General features: G+C 41.3%; 1 protein-coding gene across 12 annotated transcripts in view; it reads left to right on the plus strand.

Moving 5' to 3' along the window:
* FOXP2 (forkhead box P2) overlaps positions 1-21773 on the plus strand; it is a 1221669-nt gene that overhangs the window by 1157847 nt on the left and 42049 nt on the right. For all 12 annotated transcript variants that reach the window (XM_087874168.1, XM_087874175.1, XM_087874172.1 and 9 more), the window contains 2 exons: positions 16179-16266; positions 17974-18057. In XM_087874168.1, coding sequence (XP_087730294.1) covers positions 16179-16266; positions 17974-18057 — 172 coding nt within the window. The remainder of the gene's footprint in view (positions 1-16178; positions 16267-17973; positions 18058-21773) is intronic.

Below are 21773 nucleotides of genomic sequence, written 5' to 3' on the forward strand. Positions count from 1 at the left end.
ACAGATGAAATGCTCTTAAAAAGGCATCAGGAGAGAGATAAGAGAGAAACTGCTTTTGAAGATAACGTGCTACAACAGTAGCGTCTCCTTCTGAATATGCATGCTCTCAAACAGTCCTCCCAGAGCCTTCTGATTTTGTAATGCTTGGTGCAAGGCCAAAGTTTTTACAAATGGCTGAGCATTTTCACTCCCACGCAGAGAGAGAATTAATTCATTATTCTCCTCGAAGCTCTCAGTTCGCCTTGGATGAGCAAACTATAAAAGCCTATCATAACCATATAAAGTTTTATGAACATGAGCTATCCCAGGCAAAAATGGTTTTATCTATGTTTGAGCAAGATAAGAGAAAATCTCGTGACTTCAAAATCTCAACATCAACATTATTGATGTCCATGGATACTGAACTGCAGGTTACTTTTTCGCCTAATGCAACGGCCCAACAAATTTGGGCCCAATTGGAAAATTGCTACAGGCCTGTTTCAATTGAATCTTCATGTTTGCTCATGTCTCAATTCCATGGTTCGAGATTGAAACCTGGTGAACAAATTGGAGGGCATTTGACCAAACTGAAAGGACTGAGAAGAGAATTAAGAGAAAGAGGCTATAATATTGATGATATTCAAATGATCAGCATTATCATTAATTCTTTGAACTATGAATGGAAAGATGCCATTACAAAGATTAACCAAGTCCCTATTGCTCAACGCACAGTGGACAATGTATGCAGACTTTTAATTGAAGAAGAAGCACTCATGTTAGCAATGCCAATTTGAGAGGACCGCCCGCATCAAGAGCTCCAGCTAGGCGTCCCTTCCGAGGAAGGACCTACGCTCCAAGGATGCCAAGATGCTACATCTGTGATCGTGTGGGACATGCCACCTGGGATTGTCCCCAACAAGTTCCAGCTCCCGTCTCATACCAGCCCAGAGGAACAGACTCCAGAGGCAGAGGCAGAGGTGGAAGACAAGGTTGTCGTGGTCCCCGGCATGATCCACAAACTCCACTCGCCACATTGGCTTTAACCAATGATCCACAACCTCAACCAGAGTACGACAGACGACTCCTGTGGACTTTGGACAGTGGTGCAGCATTGCATGTTACCTACAGAAAGGAACTTTTCACAGAGATGCACGAGCCTGAACCTGAACTACGTGAACTTTATTCTTTTTCAAATCATCCTTGTCAGGAACTGGAAGGACAAGGAAAAGGAACTGTTTATGTTGAAGAGCTCAATGCATTCCTGATGTTTATTACATACCAACAGCAACCAGTAATTTGCTTAGCCAGAGTCACTTGTCTAGAATGTTAAAATTCCAGGTTCACCACCTTGAAAATGCAAGTTACATAGTTAAAGATGGAGATATTGTTGCTGGAACCATATTAATTGGTGGTGATTATTACTTAAAGCCAAAGCCTAAAACAGAAACACAGGCAAGTATACAAACTCCAAAAAGAGAGAGCACAGGCCCAGAGAGAGATGCTCCAGTGAGAGATCCTGTTGCTATTCCTAAGGCTCCTAAAGCCAACAAAAAGAAAATTGGGAAACAGGTTGCTCAGAGCAAGCCTGAGGTTCCTCATAAAACTGTTAATGTTGAAAATTCACTAACTGGTATACCTTTGCATTCTAGGTGTACCCATAAATGGCATAGAAGATTGGGGCATGCCAGTTTCCGTGTTCTTAGGAAGATGCCGGAGTTCGCAAAAGGTTTGGATCTAAAGGGGTGTAAGGTGTTTTTGGATTGTGCTGTATGCAAAAGGGCCAAATCCAAAGCAGCAGCCATTCCCAAATGCGCTACACGCCTGTCAACACGCATTTTTGATTTGGTTCACACTGACATAGTTGGTCCTTTTCCGCCATCATTTGGTGGTAGAAAATATTTTCTAACAATTGTTGATAATTACTGTAGATATGGATATGTATATCCTATGAAAGAAAAATCTGAGACTTTTCAGATCTTTAAAGACTTTGCAGCCCTTGTTTTTACCCAACACCAAGTTCGCATCGCCAGAATCCAGAGTGATTGTGGTGCTGAATTCATGTCTCAGCGTTTCCAGGACTGGATGCATAAGAATGGAATTCTTCATCAGACATTGGCTCCTTACATGCTGGCTCACAACGGAGGGGTACTGCAAACCATGATGCGTTGTCTCCTAGAAGACGCCAACCTTGATATGATATACTGGGGTGAAGCTATAAAATATGCAAATTACATTGTCAACCGTACTTGGAGCAGTGTAATGAATCAGACTCCTTTCTTCATGTTGTATGGCTACAAGCCCGATCTTAAAAACATCCATATTTTTGGTTCATATGCTATGGTGAACATTCCCTTAGCTCAAAGAAGAAAAGGAGGTCCAGCAGCAAAGAGACTGAGATTTATGGGTATTGATGATAACTCAAAATGGAGCAAATTTATTGACTTTAAACATGTAATTGTGATTTCCCAATCTGCTAATTTTGAGGAACATATTGACTGGTCCAGGATTCATTCCAATGATCCTGGATTTATTTTCCTAGAGATGATACTGCTGATGCCATGCAGATTGATGATCAAGATTCCACTGGTTCTTCTCAACCTGATGTTCCGTCTTCGCAAGCCGCAGATGCTGACGCTAGCGATGAATGTGAGGACGAGGACGAAGCAGAAGAAGACTGGACTGTTGTTCTGAGACGTTCCAAGAGGGCCACAAAAGGAATCCCTCCACAACGATATTCTTTTTTTTTTTTTATTGAAAAAGTTTTTCAAATACAAGTTTTTCCCCCTTTTCCTCCCTTCTTCCCTAACCCCCCCTCACCACCCATCCCCCCCTGTGACTTCTTCTTCACAACAATAAGCTAATTCATAATTAATTACATAATATTTTACCATGCCCTTACTCACTCCTCAAAGTACTGACCCTTAGCAAAGTATTCTTATAACTCCGCTTTTCTCCGCTTTTCACAATCTACCCTTTTTCTCCTCCCCCAAACTTGTAAAATATTATTATTATTACAACAACATAACCTTTACTTTTATATATATTATATATATTAATTTAACATTTCAAAGCAGCCTTCTCCAAATTTAACATTTGTTCAGTTCTATCCGATTCTTCCACTCCCCAAAATATATGTCTTAAAAATCCTTTTTCTTAAACTAATCAATCACTAAACTAGCCTATTTCAACCCAGTTTCCTGCAAGATTACCGTACACTACAATTCTAAATATAATCCACTGCCCACTCTACTAAAATATACATATGTCTATATATACATTCCATTTTAAAAAAAAGACAATAACTTTAAATTTATAATTCATTTAGTATCTTCTTTGATGTCTTTCCACTAGATTGTTAAATCCATCATCCATAATAGGGTAACATAGCATCCTGGTGCAACAGTTTATTCAAAATCTTCAGTCATCTTCTGCCCCCATCAATAATAAATATCCTCATGTATATATAAAAATAAAAACAACCACCCGAGTGACATTATAATTATATTCCATATAGTTGTAATTGTGGTTTTCATCAGGATTATAAATCCCCATCATCTTTGTGGGTAACAGCCAGATCTTCTGCATGCCCCAGCATGACTCTCTTGCCTTGTAACTCAAAATAGATATAATATATTTATCGGTAAAAGAAATCCAAAATAGATAGTTCAAATCCAACAATGTAAGGCTCTTTCCACATCCCAAAATCACGGCATTGCAGAGATCTGCCACTTTCCTCAAGATAGTATTAAACGATAATTCGCCTCCAATATCTTTTCACATGTTCATTTATTTTTTTAAAATCCCTGGCTTCACTGTTGCTTGATTTAGAAACTACTATTTCTACGAAATCTGTTTCTTTTCTTTTTCTTTTGCGGGTTGCATTTCCATCCAGATTTCCTTCCTACAAGTTGTGTATCAGCTGATCGGTTGTCATTCTGCTTTGTAAATTGATCTTGTTGGTTTTGTTTTATTATCCCATATGTCTTTTCCTTCACTTGTATATCAACTGGTTGATTTACGCACTTGTTTGTAAGTTGATAGTTAATCACATTAGAATCAGATGACACTGCTCTCAAATTTATAGACAGTCCAGCTGGGGTATCCAAGGAGTCCAAAGACAGTTTATCTACCACAGCCTCTGTAATTTGATGTTTTCCCTTTATTTCCAACTCCTTTTGCTTGTCCTGTGTTATGCCTAAAGATGTTAAATTTATTTTTAAAATTTTTTGATAAAATTCTTCCGCTTTTTCGACAGTATCCAGTTGGTATCTTACTCCTTGGTGTCTCAATATTAAACCAACTGGGACGTCCCACCTAAATAGAATATTCCTTTTTTTTAACTCATTCACTAGAAAACCAAATTTCTTCCTCTCCATTAACATCTTGGGCGGGAGTTCCTTAAAAATCCAAATCTTTCTTCCACGAAATTGCAAAGCAGAATCATAAGAATTCTGGACAATATTATTTCTAATTTCTTTGTCTGTAAAATAAATCACCACATCTCTAGGCAATTGCCTTTGTTTTGCCAACCAGGAGTTTATTCTATAAATTCTGTCAATCCTGCAAAACACTTCATCAGGTTGAACCTTTAAAATCCCAGCCAGAATTTCAGAAGATATCTTCCTTAAATCATCTCTGTCATCTTCCTGCAAACCTCTCAGTCTAATTGCATATTCTGTAAAATTGTATTGGATCATTAAAACTTCTCTTTCAATCCTCTGTTGTACATTTTCTTCAATAACAGTCTTTTGATCAGCCTCCATTTTAAGTTTGTCTTCTGAACTATTATCCTGAATGTTTGCCAAATCCTTTTTAATTTTTTGGATCTTGTCATCCAAATTCTCCTCAGTTTCTTTCATTTTAGAGTTAGTATTTGTTTCCAACTGAGTCATAAAGTCTGCTAAGCCATTAGCTACTTTTAAAATCTTTCGATCCAGAAAGCCAAACTTAGATTTCACCAATTCACCAATTTCTTTGATTTCCAACTTAAATTTTTCAAGTTGCTGATTCACAATCTCATCCCTTCTTACAATCTCCTCAAGAAGAAATTCTATTATATTAAAGTCAGGTTTCTGTGACTGGAGAGTTAAAACTTGTTGATGTAATTTATTAATGGGGGAATCCCCCCCCCACTGCCTGTTTGTCTAGTTTTATAAGTCTCAGTGCCATTTTTCCACGCAGACAAAATTTACTGGAAAAGAGAGAAAAAAAAACTTTTTTCCAACCAAGATCAATATCAGATCCTCAAAGAGAAAGAAAAAAGAAAAAAAAACCAAAATGAGAGTGAGATTTTGCCTTCAGTTACAGCCAAAAGTATTCATTCCGCTACTTTGTAATTAAAAACGGAAGGAGTTTCCCTTTCAGCCTCTCTTCAAGCCGCAGCAGCAATCGCCATTTTAAAAAAAACTTTTTTCCCTTCACTTCACTTCTTAGGCAAAATAGAATAAAAAGAATACTTGCGCTTCAGAATCAAAGGTCCAGCTCATATCTTCTTTAATTAATTTATTTGACAGATTTACAGGCTTGCTTTTGCCCCCTAGCTCTGCGTGTAGCAGAGATTTCCCAGAGCCCGGAGCATCGGCTGGGGATACGGGGAGTCTCTTCCGCTCCCTCCCAAAAGTAAATAAAAAACTTTTGGGATTAGGCAGAGGACTCTACCCACCCCAGCCGGCTCTATCTCCGTTTCCTAATGGAAACGGAGTTTTTTCGAGCCGCCATTCCGCTGAAAAAGGCGGCTCTTACAGGCAGTGGGTTCGACGATCCCGAAGTAGTGTCCAGCGGGGACAAGCAGCAAACCGGAAGTCACCCACAACGATATTCTTGGCAACTGACAAAAGCACCCTTGCCTTTGATTTGCAATGTTACACTTCCACCTGATAATTTCACACAAATCAAGCAGCTTCCTGATTCAGAGCAAGACAAATGGTATGAAGCAATGCAGGTTGAAATGGACAGTCTAAAGAAACACCTGCAAAACCTCCAGCAAACAAAAAGGTCATTGGCACTCGATGGGTCTACAGAATCAAAAAATACCCAAATGGTGAGTCACTGTACAAGGCCAGACTTGTAGCTCAGGGTTTCGCTCAACGTTATCCTGAGGACTACACAAATACCCACCTCAGTCAGAACTGAGAGTGTAAAAATTGCTTTAGCAACTGCAACTATCCTTGGTTTAGAAGTTTTCCAGTTTGATGTTGATACGGCTTATCTACATGCAGACCTAGATGAAGAGATCTACGTGAAAGGTCCTCCAGGATTCCGACAGCAAGAAGGGGATACCTGATTTCTAAACAAAAGTCTTTATGGTCTGAAACAATCTGGTTTAATGTGGTACTTACGTCTTACTGACAAACTAAATTCAATGGGCTTTATTAAGTCCAAAACTGATGAGTGCGTGTTCACAAAAAGATCTAACAATGCATATGAGATAGTTCTTGTTTATGTTGATGATATTGTTTATATTGGTCCAAATAAGCAAATGAGTGAAATTTTTGCCAAAGCTTTGCAGAGATATTTCACATTGAAATCATTAGGTCACATTAGCACTTATTTAGGTGTTCAGATTGAAAAAACACAGAAGGGGTTTAGTCTTTCACAAGAGGATAAAATTGAACAAATTTTGCATCATTGCAACATGAAAAATGCTAACACGACAAAGACACCCATGCAAACAGATTTTCACAACTTGACACATGAATCAAGTCCTGAGTTCGAGGATCAAACACTTTATCGTTCAGTTATTGGGTCATTGTTGTACATTAGTAGTTGGACCAGACCCGACATTGCACTTAGTGTTAATCTCTTATCTCGACACGTAGGTAAGGCAAAACAGTTTCATTGGACATGCGTTAAGAAATTATTGAGATACCTAAAATACACTAAACACATGAAATTATTGTTAGAACCAACACATACTGATTATGCAGAATTATGTTGTTATGCAGATTCTGATTGGGCAAGTGATAAGAAATCACATAAAAGTACTTCAGGTTATATGATGTTCTTAAATGGATGTCCTGTTTATTGGCAAGTACATAAACAGAATTTTGTTTCTTGTTCATCTACTGAAGCTGAATATGCTTGTGTTTCAGATGCATGTAATTCTCTAACTTGGTTTGATGCTTTAGTCACAGATATCTGGACACACGTGATCCGACCAATCACAGTGATGGAAGACAATGAATCGGTGGTTTATATTTCTGAATCACATTTCACAGGTTCTAGGTCCAGACACATTGACATCCGTTATCAAAACATAAAACATTTAGTGAAAAAAGTATGTATCTACACACGATCAGATTGCAGATATGCTCAACAAACCACTTCCAGCAGCTCAACACGAGTATCTGCGTAAGAAGATGTGCCTTATTTGATGATGTACTGATATTCGCTCAACTGGCAAAAGAAGGGGATTGTCACTGCGTTCTATTTACCAGCTGAGCTCTCATTTCTGGACTATCAGACTTTCCGTAGCTTGCCAAGAATTGTTATCAGTAAGCTAAACTGCGCATGTCCACCCCACATTCTTTCACACATTTTTTCCTTTGTTCTCTTGTCAGAGGTCCAGCTGCTGAGAAGCAGCTGGCATGAACTTTATTCAAAATGTAACTTATTAGATCAGTTAGGTGTTTTATTTTCTTTATAACAAATAAATGAGTTTTCTTAGAATATATCTTCGGGTTTTGTTTTCTTTGTTTCTTAAAGTATACTTGCAAGGAAATGTCTCGATCCACCCCTCGTAATCAGGTGCGATTATCCCAAAAGCAGAATGGGATTAATCAACGCCCTGACACTCCTCACCTGGTTGCCGCCACACACACTTGACACCATCTGAACCAAATACATTTATCTTGGTCTCATCGGACCACAGGACATGGTTCCAGGATTCCATGTCCTAAGTCTGCTTGTCTGCAGCAAACCGTTTGCAGGCTTTCTTATGCATCATCCTTAGAAGAGGCTTCCTTCTGGGATGACCGCCCTGCAGACCAATTTGATGTAGCGTGTGGTGTATGGTATGAGCACTGACAGGCTGACCCCCCCACCCCTTCAACCTCTGCAGCAATGCTGGCAGCATTCATACATCTATTTCCCCAAACCAACCTCTGGATATGATGCTGAGCACGGGCACTCAACTTCTTTTGTCGACCATGACGAGGCCTGTTCTGAGTGGAACCTGTTCTGTTAAACCACTGTATGGTCTTGGCCACTGTGCTGCAGTGCAGTTTCAGGGTCTTGGCAATCTTCTTATAGCCTAAGCCCGTGATAGCAAACCTATGGCACATATACTGGAAGTGGCACGCAGAGCCATTGCCAGTTGTTCTTTTGGGTTCCGGCGTACTGACCAGCTGGTTTTCACACATACAGGCGCACTGGAAACCGGAAGAGCAGCCAGCCATTGCGCATGCGTGCTCCAGGAGGATAATCTACCTGTTTCCAGTGTGTGCAGGCAGGTTGGCCACTTGGTCTTCTGATTTCTGGTGTGCATGTGCACATGAAGACTAGCAGTGGCAAGAGCAATGGGCCCATGTGCCAAAAGACATGGAGTGAGGAGCCCAGAGCTGTTAGCCAGGGTAGGGGGCTTCCCTCCCTCCCCACCTGCATGGGTTTCTTGCACGGCCCCAGGTAGTCCGGAGCATCTGGGCAGCTCGGGAGCCCCAGAAAAGCCAGCCAGCCCCGGTGCACCCTCCCTCGCCACTTCTGCGAAGGAAGCATGACCGCTTCCCAGCAGCATGGTGTCTCCGGCGTTCCTCCTCTGCAGAACCGCCACCCTAGAAGAGTAGCAGCAGCAGCAGCAGCAACTGCACGAGAAGGGTGGCCAGCTGCCCACCCACTGCCCCTTCCCCTAGCCATGTTTGACTTAGACAAGTTCGAGTGGCAGCTAAATAAAAAGGAACAGGGTAAGCAAGCATGGTTGGGGACAAGCAAGTTGGCCGAGTTCAATGCCAGAAGGAGAAAAAGAAGTATGTGATGGCAGTAGCTCTCCCCCTCCCTACCCTCTCCCCGCGTGGTGGGGCGACACTTTTCTTGGCACAAGGCAGCCGGGTTGCTCAAGTGCCCTGACCTGCCAGGCGAGGGAAAAGCAGCAAACTCAGCTTAAAAGGAAAAAACTCTGAATGTGTGGCCTCCACTGCCCTGCCTCGGCTCCTCCCCGCTGGGAGCTTGGCAGCTTTGCAACTCCCCTGATGGTCTACTACCCGCAGGCTTCCCCAGCCACTTGCCACCCACAGGCTTTCTGTGGGCCACAGCCGTGCAGGGCCTACCGCTGCTTTTTCCTCACCTGGTGGATTGGGTCACTTGAGCAACCCGGCTGCCTTGTGCCAAGAACCACATTGCCTTGCCCCGCTCGCCCGGCTGACTGCGAGTCTTTCAGTGAGCCTAGCACGTGTTGCCAGGCTGGAGGGCAACTGGCTACCCATCTGTTCCCTGGCGAGACAAAGCAGCAGCTGTTTCCTGGCCAGCAGCAGCAATCTTGGCCCCACCACCTCGGCCTCCAAATGCATGGCCTCCGCCACCCTGCCTGGACTTCTCTCTGCTGGGAGCTGCCAGCCGAGCAAGTGCAGCTGGTGGAGTTTTGGTGAGCTAGCAGCAGGTGAGGGGGGGGGAGGCTGAGCTGCCTGCACAGGTGACCCCGTGCCCGCCTTTGAAGCAGGGCCGAGAAACCCTCTTGCCTCACTCTGCCAGCTGCACGGATCCCCTGGGCTGTGGGCATCGCTGCCTCCCCTGTGGTGGCTGGAGAGCCTGGCTCGGCCAGCGGTGGGTGTAGCGGGTGTTGGATGGTAGTGCTGGGCCACCCGCAGTTGGGCCTGTCTCCTGGCCTCTGCCATGCCCACCGCTGCGCCATCGGCCAAGCGAATGCTAGAGAAGGAGCAGAATGGTGGCTGGTTTGGACAGGGTGGGAGAGAAATGTGCCCCCTCACCCTGGGGATTCTTGAACTGCTGCTTTCTTGGCAGTGGCAGGAGCTGCAGGCTGAGGCTTCCCTCCCTCCCAGCTAGAGGCTTGGGGCCACAGAAGAAGCCTGATGGGGCGGGAGAGAAGTTGCCCCCTCACCCTGGAGATTCTTGAACTGCTGCTTCCCCGGCAGTGACAGGAGCAGAGGGCTGAGGCTTCCCTCCCTCCCAGCTGGAGGCTTGGGGATGCCAAAGTTTGGTGCAGGAGGCTTTCCAGGCCCAAAACAGGGCAGGGGATGCACGCATGCGCAGGGGAGCATGGGGGGGTCATGCGTGCATGCGCAGTTGGGGTGCACATTGCAATATGGGTGCTGGCACATGCATGCACTATTGCGCGCACACGCACACACTTTTGGCACGCAACAAGAAAAAGGTTCGCCAACACTGGCCTAGGCTATCTTTATGTAGAGCAATAATTCGTTTTTTCAGATCCTGAGAGTTCATTGCCATGAGGTGCCATGTTGAATTTCTAGTGACCAGTATGAGAGAGTGAGAGCAATAACACAAAATTTAACACACCTGCTCCCCCTTCACACCTGAGACCTTGTAACACTAATGCATCACATGACACCAGGGAGGGAAAATGGCTATTTGGGCCCCATTTGGACATTATCACTTAGGGGTGTACTCACTTTTGTTGCCAGCAGTTTAGACGTTAATGGCTGTGGGTTGTGTTATTTTGAGGGGACAGCACATTTACACTGTTATACAAGCTGTATACTCACTACTTTACATTGTAGCCAAGTTTTATTTCTTCAGTGTTGTCACATGAAAAGATATACTTAAATGTTTACAAAATGTGAGCAGTTCGGAGAACCGGCAAATACCACCTCTGGCTGACCCCAGAGTAGGGTGGGAATGGAGATTTTGCCATATCCTTCCCTCAGGATGGAACCGGTAGTAAAAAAAATTGGATTTCACCATTGATATATATGCAACCATGTGTTTAGATGGGCAGCCAATCATATAAATTTTATAAATAAATAAACAACTTTCTTATCCAAGTCTACTACTACATTCAAAGCCCTAGGCTGCTTGTTATCAATATGCCTGATGTCATTGTTTGCTAAAGAGTACGCCATTATAAATCAGTGTGTGCATAAAGAAATTTCATTGTAATTAAGAGCTTGAAAGCATAGAAAAGAAGCTATTATGAAATCTAAATGAAAAAAGAAAATACTGATATTAGGACATAATTTAATAGAGTAATTTTTGTTTCTTTTTCATTTTTTTGTAATACATTGTGTTCACATGACATACTTTTCCCACATTCCTTCCAATGATAGCAAAGTTTTCATGCAATGCTTATATAATTTAAATGCTGATAGTTACTTAGGAATGTTGACAATCATATCCTGTGAATAGAGATAACTCCAGTATGTCTGCCACCAGTGTATATTCAAATAGAATGAAAAATATTACTTATTAGAACAATAGTTACTCATCCGTACAAGTATTTCATTTATTCACTTATTGTTAGTTAAAAACTCCTCCCTGTTTATTAGATTCAAGTTCTAATGCATACTTATTTGGAAATGGTGAATAATTGAGGTTGGAATTATTTTATTTTATTTTATTAAATTTCTATACTGCCCTTCTCCCGAAGGACTCAGGGCAGTGAACAGCCAGAAGATAAAACACAGGAAATACAAAATCTAAAATAAATTAAAACAAATTAAATAATTTAGGCTGAATTTTAAAATACCCCATAATTAAACAGATTAAAAATTTATGTTTAAAATTTAAATTTAAAAGAGGAGATGATTTAGGCCAGGCCAGCTTGATGAAATAAAAACGTTTTAAGCGCGCGACGGAAGGTGCGAAGATCCGGGATCCTCCATATCTCCGGGGGGAGCTCGTTCCAGATCGTAGGTGCCCCCACAGAGAAGGCTCTCCCCCTGGGGGCCGCCAGCCGACATTGTTTGGCCGACGGCACCCAGAGGAGCCCCTCTCTATGGGAGCGTACTGGCCGGTGGGAGGCTATTGGTGGTAGCAGGCGGTCCCATAGATAACCAGGTCCTAAGCCATGGAGCGCTTTAAAGGTAGTAACCAAAACCTTGAAGCGCACTCGGAAGACCACCGGGAGCCAGTGCAGCTCGCGCAGGAGAGGTGTTACATGGGAGCTCCATGTTGCTCCCATAACCACCCGCGCGGCCACACTCTGCACCAGTTGGAGCCTCCGAGTGCACCTCAAGGGGAGCCCCATGTAGAGAGCGTTACAATAGTCCAGACGAGAGGTGACGAGGGCATGAGCGACTGTGTGTAGGGAGTCCCGATCTAGAAAGGGACGCAACTGGCGGATCAGGCAAACCTGATGAAAAATCCTCCCGGTCACGGCCATCAAGTGCTCTTCTAGAGACAGCCATGAATCCAGGAGGACGCCCAAGTTGTGAGCCCTTTCCGTGGGGGGCCAATGATTCGCCCCCAATAGTCAGCGATGGCACCAGCTGACTATATCGGGACATCGGAAACCACAGCCACTCAGTCTTGGATGGGTTGAGCCTGAGCCTGTTCCTCCCCATCCAGATCCGTACGGCCTCCAGGCACCAGGACATCACTTCAAGGGCATCGTTGGGGTGGTCCAGGGTGGAGATGTACAGCTGGGTGTCGTCAGCGTACTGATGGTACTTCACCCCAAAACCACGGATGATCTCGCCCAGCGGCTTTACATAAATGTTGAACAAAAGGGGCGAGAGGACCGATCCCTGCGGCACCCCACATATGAGGGGCCTCGGGGTCAACCTCTGCCCCCCTGTCAACACAGACTGTGACTGGTCGGAGAGAAAGGAGGAGAACCACCGTAATACGGTGCCTCCCACCCCCAACTCTTCCAACCGGTGCAGCATGATACCATGGTCAATGGTATCAAAAGCCGCTGAGAGATCTAACAGGACCAGGACAGAGGAGCAACCCCTGTCCCGAGCCCTCCAGAGATCATCAACCAACGCGACCAATGCCGTTTCCGTGCTGTACCCAGGCCTGAAACCTGACTGGAATGGATCTAGATACGACGTTTCATCCAGGTACTGGGGAAGCTGTTGCGCAACCACACTCTCAACAACCTTCGCAACGAAGTGAACTGGACGATAATTAGCCAATACTGCCGGGTCCAGGGAAGGCTTCTTGAGGAGAGGCCTCACCACTGCCTCCTTCAAGGCGGCAGGGAAGGTACCCTCACCCAATGAAGCATTTATAATCCCCTGGAGCCAGCCTCGCGTCACCTCCCGGGAAGCCAGTACTAACCAGGAGGGACACGGGTCCAACAAACATGTGGTCGCGTTCAGTCTACCCAGAATCCTGTCCACGTCATCTGGGGTCACAGGATCAAACTCGTCCCAGATAACATTCTCAAGACCTGCCTCCGTCACCCTCGCTGGACCTACCCAGTCAGAGTCCAGACCTTCCCGAATCTGAGTGATTTTGTCATGCAGATATTGAACAAAATCCTCGGCTCTTCCCTCCAAGGGGTCCTCCCGCACTTCCTGGTGGAGCAGGGAGCGGGTCACCCTAAACAGGGCGGCTGGGCGATTATCTGATGACGCAATAAGAGCAGCAAAATGGGTACATTTTGCTGCTTTTATTGCCACTAGGTAAGTCTTAATATGAGATCTTGCCAGTGTCCGGTCTGATTCAGAAAGACTAGCCCTCCAACTACTCTCTAGGCATCTTTTCCGGCACTTCATCTCCCTCAGCTCCTCAGTAAACCAAGGAGCCAGGTGAGAACGGCGCCGGGTCAGAGGCCGCAAAGGCACGACTCGATCCAGAGCTCCAGCGGCCGCTCTATCCCAGGCCACTAGGTCTCCAGCCGAGGCATGTGCAAGATCCTCGGAGATTGGCCCAAGCTCCATCTGGAACCTATCGGGTTCCATCAGGCGCCTGGGGCGGTACCATCTTACCGGTTCCGCCTCCCTGCGGCAGGGTACCGCGGTTCGAAGGTCAAGGCGAAGGAGAGAGTGATCCGACCATGACAAGGGCTCAGTGACTATGTCCCCTATCTCAAGATCACTCAACCACGGTCCAGAGACAAAAACCAGGTCCAGTGTGTTTCCCCCCCTGTGTGTAGGGCCATGAATTAACTGGGTCAGGTCCATGGCCGTCATGGAAGCCATGAACTCCCGAGCCACCTCAGATGCCTCACTCGCGGATGGCAGATTAAAGTCCCCCATGACCATAAGTCTGGGGGTATCAACCGCCACCGCGGCGATAACATTGAGTAGCTCAGGCAGGGCTGCAGCCACGTGGCAGGGAGCCAGGTACGTGATCAACAAGCCCATCTGCACCCCATGACCCCACTTCACAAGGAGGGACTCACAACCGGCCGTCTGAGGAACAGTGGTCTCCCTCGGCCTAAGACCTTCTCTAATAATAACCGCTACTCCTCCGCCCCTCCCCTGAGGCCTCGGCTGATGGAATGCATGGAAGCCTGGTGGGCACATTTCTACCAGAGGGACCCCTCCCTCCGGGCCCAACCAGGTCTCCGTAATACCCGCCAGGTCCGCTCCCCCCTCCTGAATAAGATCACAAATGGGGGGGGCTTTATTTACTACAGACCTGGCATTGCACAACATCAGTCGAAGGCCCAGGCCCTGAGGATCTGTGCAACCTGGAAATCGAGTAGAGCTTTGGGGGCCGGAGCGCCCTACCGCTTGGAGACAGCGGGTGCGTGCTCCCTTAACATGATATGGCCCCCTGCTCCCGCCATATCTACCCCTCCCACTCACAGTACCAATGATAGAAACACAGTCTGGACAAGCTTGACCCCCCCTATTACCCCCAGATCCCCCCCGCCCCCCGCCGCACATCCCGGCCTGGCCCGACCCTCCCCTAAGTGGGTTATCCCCCAAACCCACGACCACGATAGTTAATCAAATTAACTATCCCAACTGCTACAATTTAATTGCAATAATATATCAAAGAGATATTAAAATATCTTTGCAGACCAGAATTCTGTGATGTGTCACATAGCCAATTAATACATCAGCTCCTTACTGTAATTTTGATATCAGTCATTTAAATCAAGAGTAATCAAACAAAAAACTCACCCATACATTCTTTTTCAGATGGTTCTTCTGGAAGCATCATACCTCCTTCAATTATACTGCTTAGAATTTTTTTTAAAAAGTGAAATAAGCTTGAAAACTTAAAATAGGTCACTTACTTTTCTTTAAAAATGAATCTCCTGTTCAATCAACTATTTGGTAAGCCTGGTAAGAAACTTACTAGGTGCTTATATTTTTTTCTCTAGGACTGGAATTTAGGAAGTTCTCACTTATATATGAAGATATAGGTGTAGAAAGTACAAATTGCTTTATCAAGTAGAATATTTTCCTTGTAAAGTAAATAATGACTTGCTAAATATATTGTCATATATAATAAAGTTTAATAAAGTTAAACTTTATTAAAGTTTAACCCAAGTGAATTTGTAGTGATCACATTTGTATATTATTTGCATTTTTTCATCTATACTTCTCCATTTTCCAATGCTGTACCCTTTGTCTTTTTGCATTGCTCATCCAGAAATGCATTTTTGCTAAATTCATAGGCTATGTGTGTTGAAAGGTAGACATAATGGTCCTGTTTTCATTGACAATATCCAAATATTATTACCAAAATGTGCTCTTATCATGTGGCGGAGAGGGAAAAGTTCAGATTTGGTAAGTGTACTCAAATCATAAAAAGATGTGTGGTTAAATGTTTAGGTGTATTTATTTAGACATATCTATCCCTTCACAACTGGCAGGTAAAAGGAACTAGTTATATAGGCATCTGAGTAAAAGTCAAAATTACATTATGTCACATATATGATATGAATTTGTCATTATAATTAGTACCATTTGCATCATCACGACACATGTGGTGTTACTTTATTCCTATCAAAGGTACCCATGACTAGCTCTTTTATAAAGTAAGTGTTAAATTTGGTCCCCTTGTCATTGTACCTTTGTGCACCATTTTCTTGTGTCTCTTATCATATCTTATAGCCAGGACCAAGACTGCTCAGTTGCATTTTCCAAACTACTTTGCAGTGAATTCCATTAGGGAAATAGTGAAGTTTCTTGCAAGGTAGTTGTATTATGCCTGTTACAGCAGTTTAGATTTGAACTGGGTTTCAGTAACTAGCTTTCTCACATAAGAATTGTATTTACAGAACATACACAGAGAGAAAGAGAAGCAATAGGATTGAGAAGGTTATCAATCTTTACCTAATGTTCTATATTTTTAATTATTTTAATTATTTCTTCTTTTACTAGGCACCTTAATAATGAACATGCATTGGATGACCGAAGCACTGCTCAGTGTCGGGTGCAAATGCAAGTGGTCCAACAATTAGAAATACAGGTTTGAAAATATCCATATTCTGAATATATTGTCATTCCTAAAATGGCTAATGTAAATCAGTGCTCAGAATCATACTTTTACATATAGTTTCAATAATTTGGGAGGTTGGGTGAGGAAGGGAAAGACAAATTACTAGAAATTTTTCATTTAGTATAATTGGAGAGAACGCCACAAGACATAAGGCATATGTTAGTTAACAACAGGATCCAATAAAATAATAAAGACTTAAATGTGGGAATCAAATGTTTAGTCCAGGTAGAAAATACATTTTGGACCAAATAAGCTCTAGCAGAATTATATTTAATATTCTTTTTAGCACAGACCAATTAAACTGTAATCTATTTAAAGCATGTCTTCCTTTATAGCCCTAAACTGCTTTACTGTTACCATTTTACATTTTGTGCTCATTCTGCAAAAGAGATAGCTGACATACAATGGAAAAGTCTCATATAATACAAGCATGGGTTGTATGGGTCAGGGGCTGTGGGTTTTTGTTTGGTTTGGTTTTGCATGGTTTGGATTCCTTTTTTTTTTTTTTTTTGCCTGAAAATTAAACAGCGGGAAATGAAATAACTATAGTTATTATTCTCTTTCATTTTATATACAGTACGAAGACTGCTTTATTTACCCATCCAAATTCTCAGAGGGGTGTGTGTGTGTGTGTGTGTGTTTGCAATTATTACAAATATTTATGAGTTTGGCATGGAAAAGAAGTTTTTACACTAAAGTCTTAGAGTATTCATTTAATGTATTGTTTAGTATATTAAAGTTAATTTTACTGGCATAGTGCTTTTAGGGTTTTTATCTACAGTATGTATATGATACTATTTGGGCCTTTAAAAATTGAAAGATCATTTATTTTTGCATTTTAGATATACAAAACTAAATATAATTGTTGAGTACTATATTATAATATAGCAGTATAACCAAAGGAGAGGGCCACAAATAATCCTGGTCCTTTTATGAACCATGTTGAAGGCTTTCTTTGAGGTGCAATTTATATTTACAAATATTATGTTGTAATATAAAAGTCTCAATGGACTTTCTACTTTCAGAGTGACCAATTATGAGTTTTTCCCTCCTCCCTTTTTTGTATGACTATAGAAATGTAAGGTCCACCCATTGTAATGAGATCTAGAACATTGTTGATGTCAGTTTAGTGGCAGAGTTCAACATTTCACACTGCCTAGTCCCTGTCACTCTATTGACTTAGATTAATTATGGTAGATTGCAGGGGGCACTAACTTAACCTCATGGGAATGGATGAAAAGTATAGACAGTCTTGGCAGGTACCATGCTATGAGGACCCTTCACCTCTGTTGGCGCTAGCCCATTGCTAATAGTGTCCATAGGACTGTAAAGAGACACTATGGGCCATCTAATTTACAGACCTAGTAACTTGCTACTGTTGAGTCAGTAATGACCTCAATTCTCTTATTGACAAAAAGATGAAGTATTATTTGTTTTCTCTGACCTTTTAAATATGACAAAAGTTATACAGCTTTCTTTTTTCTCTCCCTCCACTCCTGAAAATCCAAGTTCCCTCTCTCTCTCTCTCTAAAAGTTTTCACATAGGCTTTGACATAGGCTTTGATATGCAGGAACATTACTCCATAACAGTCTCCAAGATAAGATGTATCACATGAAATAAAATAGCTGTTATTAGTCATTTCTAAAATGCTTCTGATCTCACTCTTTCTTTAACAGCTTTCTAAAGAACGTGAACGTCTTCAGGCAATGATGACCCACTTGCACATGCGACCTTCAGAGCCCAAGCCATCTCCAAAACCTGTAAGTGCATATTGCTTTATAAACAGTAAATAGGTCTACAAATGTAATAGACTAAGAAAATGAGCAATTTACTGACAGTTGGAAAACAATAAGTGTGATGAAAAATATGGCAATAAAATGAAGGAAAAATGCAATTGCTTGTCAAATTGCATGTTTCTTTAAAAGTAATGCTATCTTTTACAAAATCTGTCCAATCTGTGCCATAGGGGACACTAAACAAGCACACCTGTAAGTGCACAAATCACTCCCTTTCTGCTGAAGCTAGAAAAAATATCATTTTTGAAATAGACTCACAAATATTAAAAAGAAAGCTGTTTTGAAATACCTGAAGTTCAGCTGACACAGAAGTAGTAAAGAAATAGTAGCCTAACACAAGGCTATATAAGTACATGGGTTGATGCTGTAGTTTACCCTGTCATTTAAAATATCCATCAGAAAAGACATTGCGTTTTGTAATATTTTTGTCATTGAAGAGAAGCAAATTGTTCATCTGATATCAGCAATGCTACAGTGGGTATCTACTCCACTTTTGATAAAGGTGTGAGTTACTGATATATCACTGTCTGTTTCTGAATTAGAACTGATAATGGAATAAAATATGGAGCCTTTTTCCATAGCCTTCTAAAATATATTTGCAAGTTATATATACATCTCGGTGTATGTCAGGCTACACTGCTTGCTTCATATAATTTGATAAAAATTAATTCTAGTGAGACCACATTGGAATACTTTGTCCATTTCTGGTCACCACGATACAAAAAAAGATGTCCCTTCCAGTCTTATGATTCAATGTTCTATGTAGCCAATAATCTTTGAAAAAAAATAGAGAAAAACAGCATACAATTTATACAATGTATATCATAGCCTCCTAAATATTCCTTAAAACAATGGAAGAGATGTTTGTAATTTTTTTTCCACAAAACTGCATATTTCAAATACTTTGTTTCAAAGCATATCCTTAGGATTATCAGATATGGAGAGCAGAAATCAGGACCACCAACAGTAATCTGAATTAACATTTTCTGCATCTCTTTTCTGCCATCTAGTGATTCTTTGGACTTTTTCACCTCCCAAACTGATTGCTCTGTGATTTATAACTTGGTAGTTGCCCCTCTGAGTTTTCAGTGATTAGTATCATTTTTATATACTGTATGGATGTAAATCTTCAACATTTGTGTTGTTTTCCATAATTAACTGTTTATTGCCTTAAGTATAAGTTTGCGCTACAGTACTAAATATGTCCGCTTTTTCATTTTTTTCAAATGACTGTTTTTGTTAGTTTTTAGTATGTTCACTTGGCTCCCAAATATTTCTTAATAGTGTAGAAAATGCGTGGAAAATATTTTTGCATCATAGAATTGTTTTAATGTCAATGAGTGAATTCATTACAAATTTTAGAACTATCCCATATTTACTGTTTTGACTGTCTCATTACAATAAATTTATTTTTCTACTGTTTTCTATAGTGTAAGATAGATATCCACATGACAGAGTAATTGTCTCATAAATCCATCAGAAATCTGCAGCTTGTTCTTTTCCAATTAATTATTCAATCAGTAAATTTTTTAAAACTCCAGCAGCATGGTTACATCTACACTAATAAAGAATTTTCAGCCTATAATCCAAAACAGAACCTGAATGAATAATGTAATTGAAGTATTACATTACATAAACCACACATGAAAGAATTGCTAATTGCATTTGATGATGGGCAATTAGTACAGAATCTTAGATTAGCAATTTAAAGTGAAAGCACAGTTTAAAGTTCCCTTTGGAACTAGAAATATCTGAAATAGTGAACTAATACTGTCTTCAAATTAGTTTGAGAGAAGAGTGGTAAATACCACCAAAAATAACCCCTAAAATGTACACTGTACAAAAGAAGCTTCAAAATTGATATGATAGTAGAGAATTATGGTCTCGTGCAGTGATTCAGTTAAGATGGCCCACACATTTGATAACTATTAATAGCGTGAATTTATTACCAAGGAAAAATGAGCTCTGTTGGTTCATCATTACACTCTAAACAGCTATCAGTACACGAACACAAGGTGCAACCACAGTGTGTATTATATGACCCCATTTACTCTCTGAATGGTACTTCATTAAATGGTACCTTTTGGCCATGCTATGGATGGATGAAAATCAAAGTTATCATGGCTGTGAGTCCTGAATAATGAGTTTCACCCAACCTTGAATATATTCAGATGAGCTGAGTGATCATCCTACGTTTTACATGCTTTTCTTTAGTTAATAATAAATTCTATTTTATCAGCTCACGATTCCATGCCTACAAACATGTCATGCTTATTATTGCTGCCTAGAAGAATAATTTACCATAACGCTGTAAACATAAAGGTTGACATACATACTAACCCTAGCATTTCCAAACCTGTCTGTGTTTTATCAATAATGTTGCAGCACGTACAATCTTCTCATAGAACTTTATTTTATTTTCATTGTGATAAAAAAAAAATTGGGGTGGGAAATAGCAGGATATCAATTTAATGTGTGTGTGTGTGTGTGTGTGTGTGTGTAATGAAATAAAATATACTATTGACATGTCAGTTTAGAATTTGTAGTAGTATATGTAGTATACTACTACTTTGATATGTAGTAGCATATCGAACAATCGATATTGCTTCAATTTATAACTTACACAAAATCAAAGATACTTTTGTACCTTTTGGGCATTTCATCACTATATTGAAGACAGCATTGAGCAAAATCATTATATTTTCCTCCCTCCTTCCACCCCATATGTACTTAACAAAGAAAAACAGTTTGTGACTTATAAGGAACAGATGCACTCAGGGATGCCTTGAGGGCACCAGTCGTTATTATTATACTGCTAATGCTCTTTTGCTGGCTGCTGCCCAAGAAAGCCAAACAATTAGCTGGCATATGTTAATTTTTGTTTCCCTAACAAATCTCTCTACTGACTAGATGTGTAAAACAAATCCACAAAGAAAGATCAATCAGTGCTGCATGCCGTTGAAAAGCAGTCTATCTTAAATGTATTTGGGTCCTGAAAAGCAGGTTGTTACTAGATTAGGAATAAAAACCAAGTCATCTCTGTTTAATCAATCAAGGCACACTTACTGCCCAACTTCTATTCATTTTAGTGCTAGATAATGCATAATATCCCTACAGATAGTGCTCTTCCTATAATTTCAACAAGCCATTATTAAGTTCTGCATATTGAAATATACTGTAGAAAACTATTGTAGCTTTGATTGGTATCAACCAAGGATAAGGCAGAAATCATTTGGGGGGTTACTGTCATGATTATCCATTTTGCTAATTGGATGCTATTTATGACAAAAGATGTATGGTAAATATGACAGAGTTAATATGCATTTTTGATAATGAGTAACAAGGCTTTTCTTGCTGGGGGTGTAATGAAGGGCACACTGTTAAACAGCTTGCATATATTTTCACCTTCTTTCTTTTCTTCTCCCCACTCTGACATCCTCTTTCTAGGGTATATCAACCATAAGTGACACTGTAATCATAAATTGAAAATGATACTTCCAAAGGAATTGGCAAACTTGACATTTCATTATATTTGTTAACACATGCCACAAATGATTGTTAGTGAAGAAATTCCATTTCCCTCTCTCCATCTCCAATCAGATTTAATTTGAAAATTTTCAGCGTCCTCTGGCTAATTTGCAATTAAGACAATTTTGTTTGAATATGTAGTAATGTCATTA

The sequence above is a fragment of the Pantherophis guttatus genome, chromosome 7 (assembly GCF_059756535.1).
Source record: "Pantherophis guttatus breed Tessera chromosome 7, ASM5975653v1, whole genome shotgun sequence".
NCBI lineage: Eukaryota > Metazoa > Chordata > Lepidosauria > Squamata > Colubridae > Pantherophis > Pantherophis guttatus.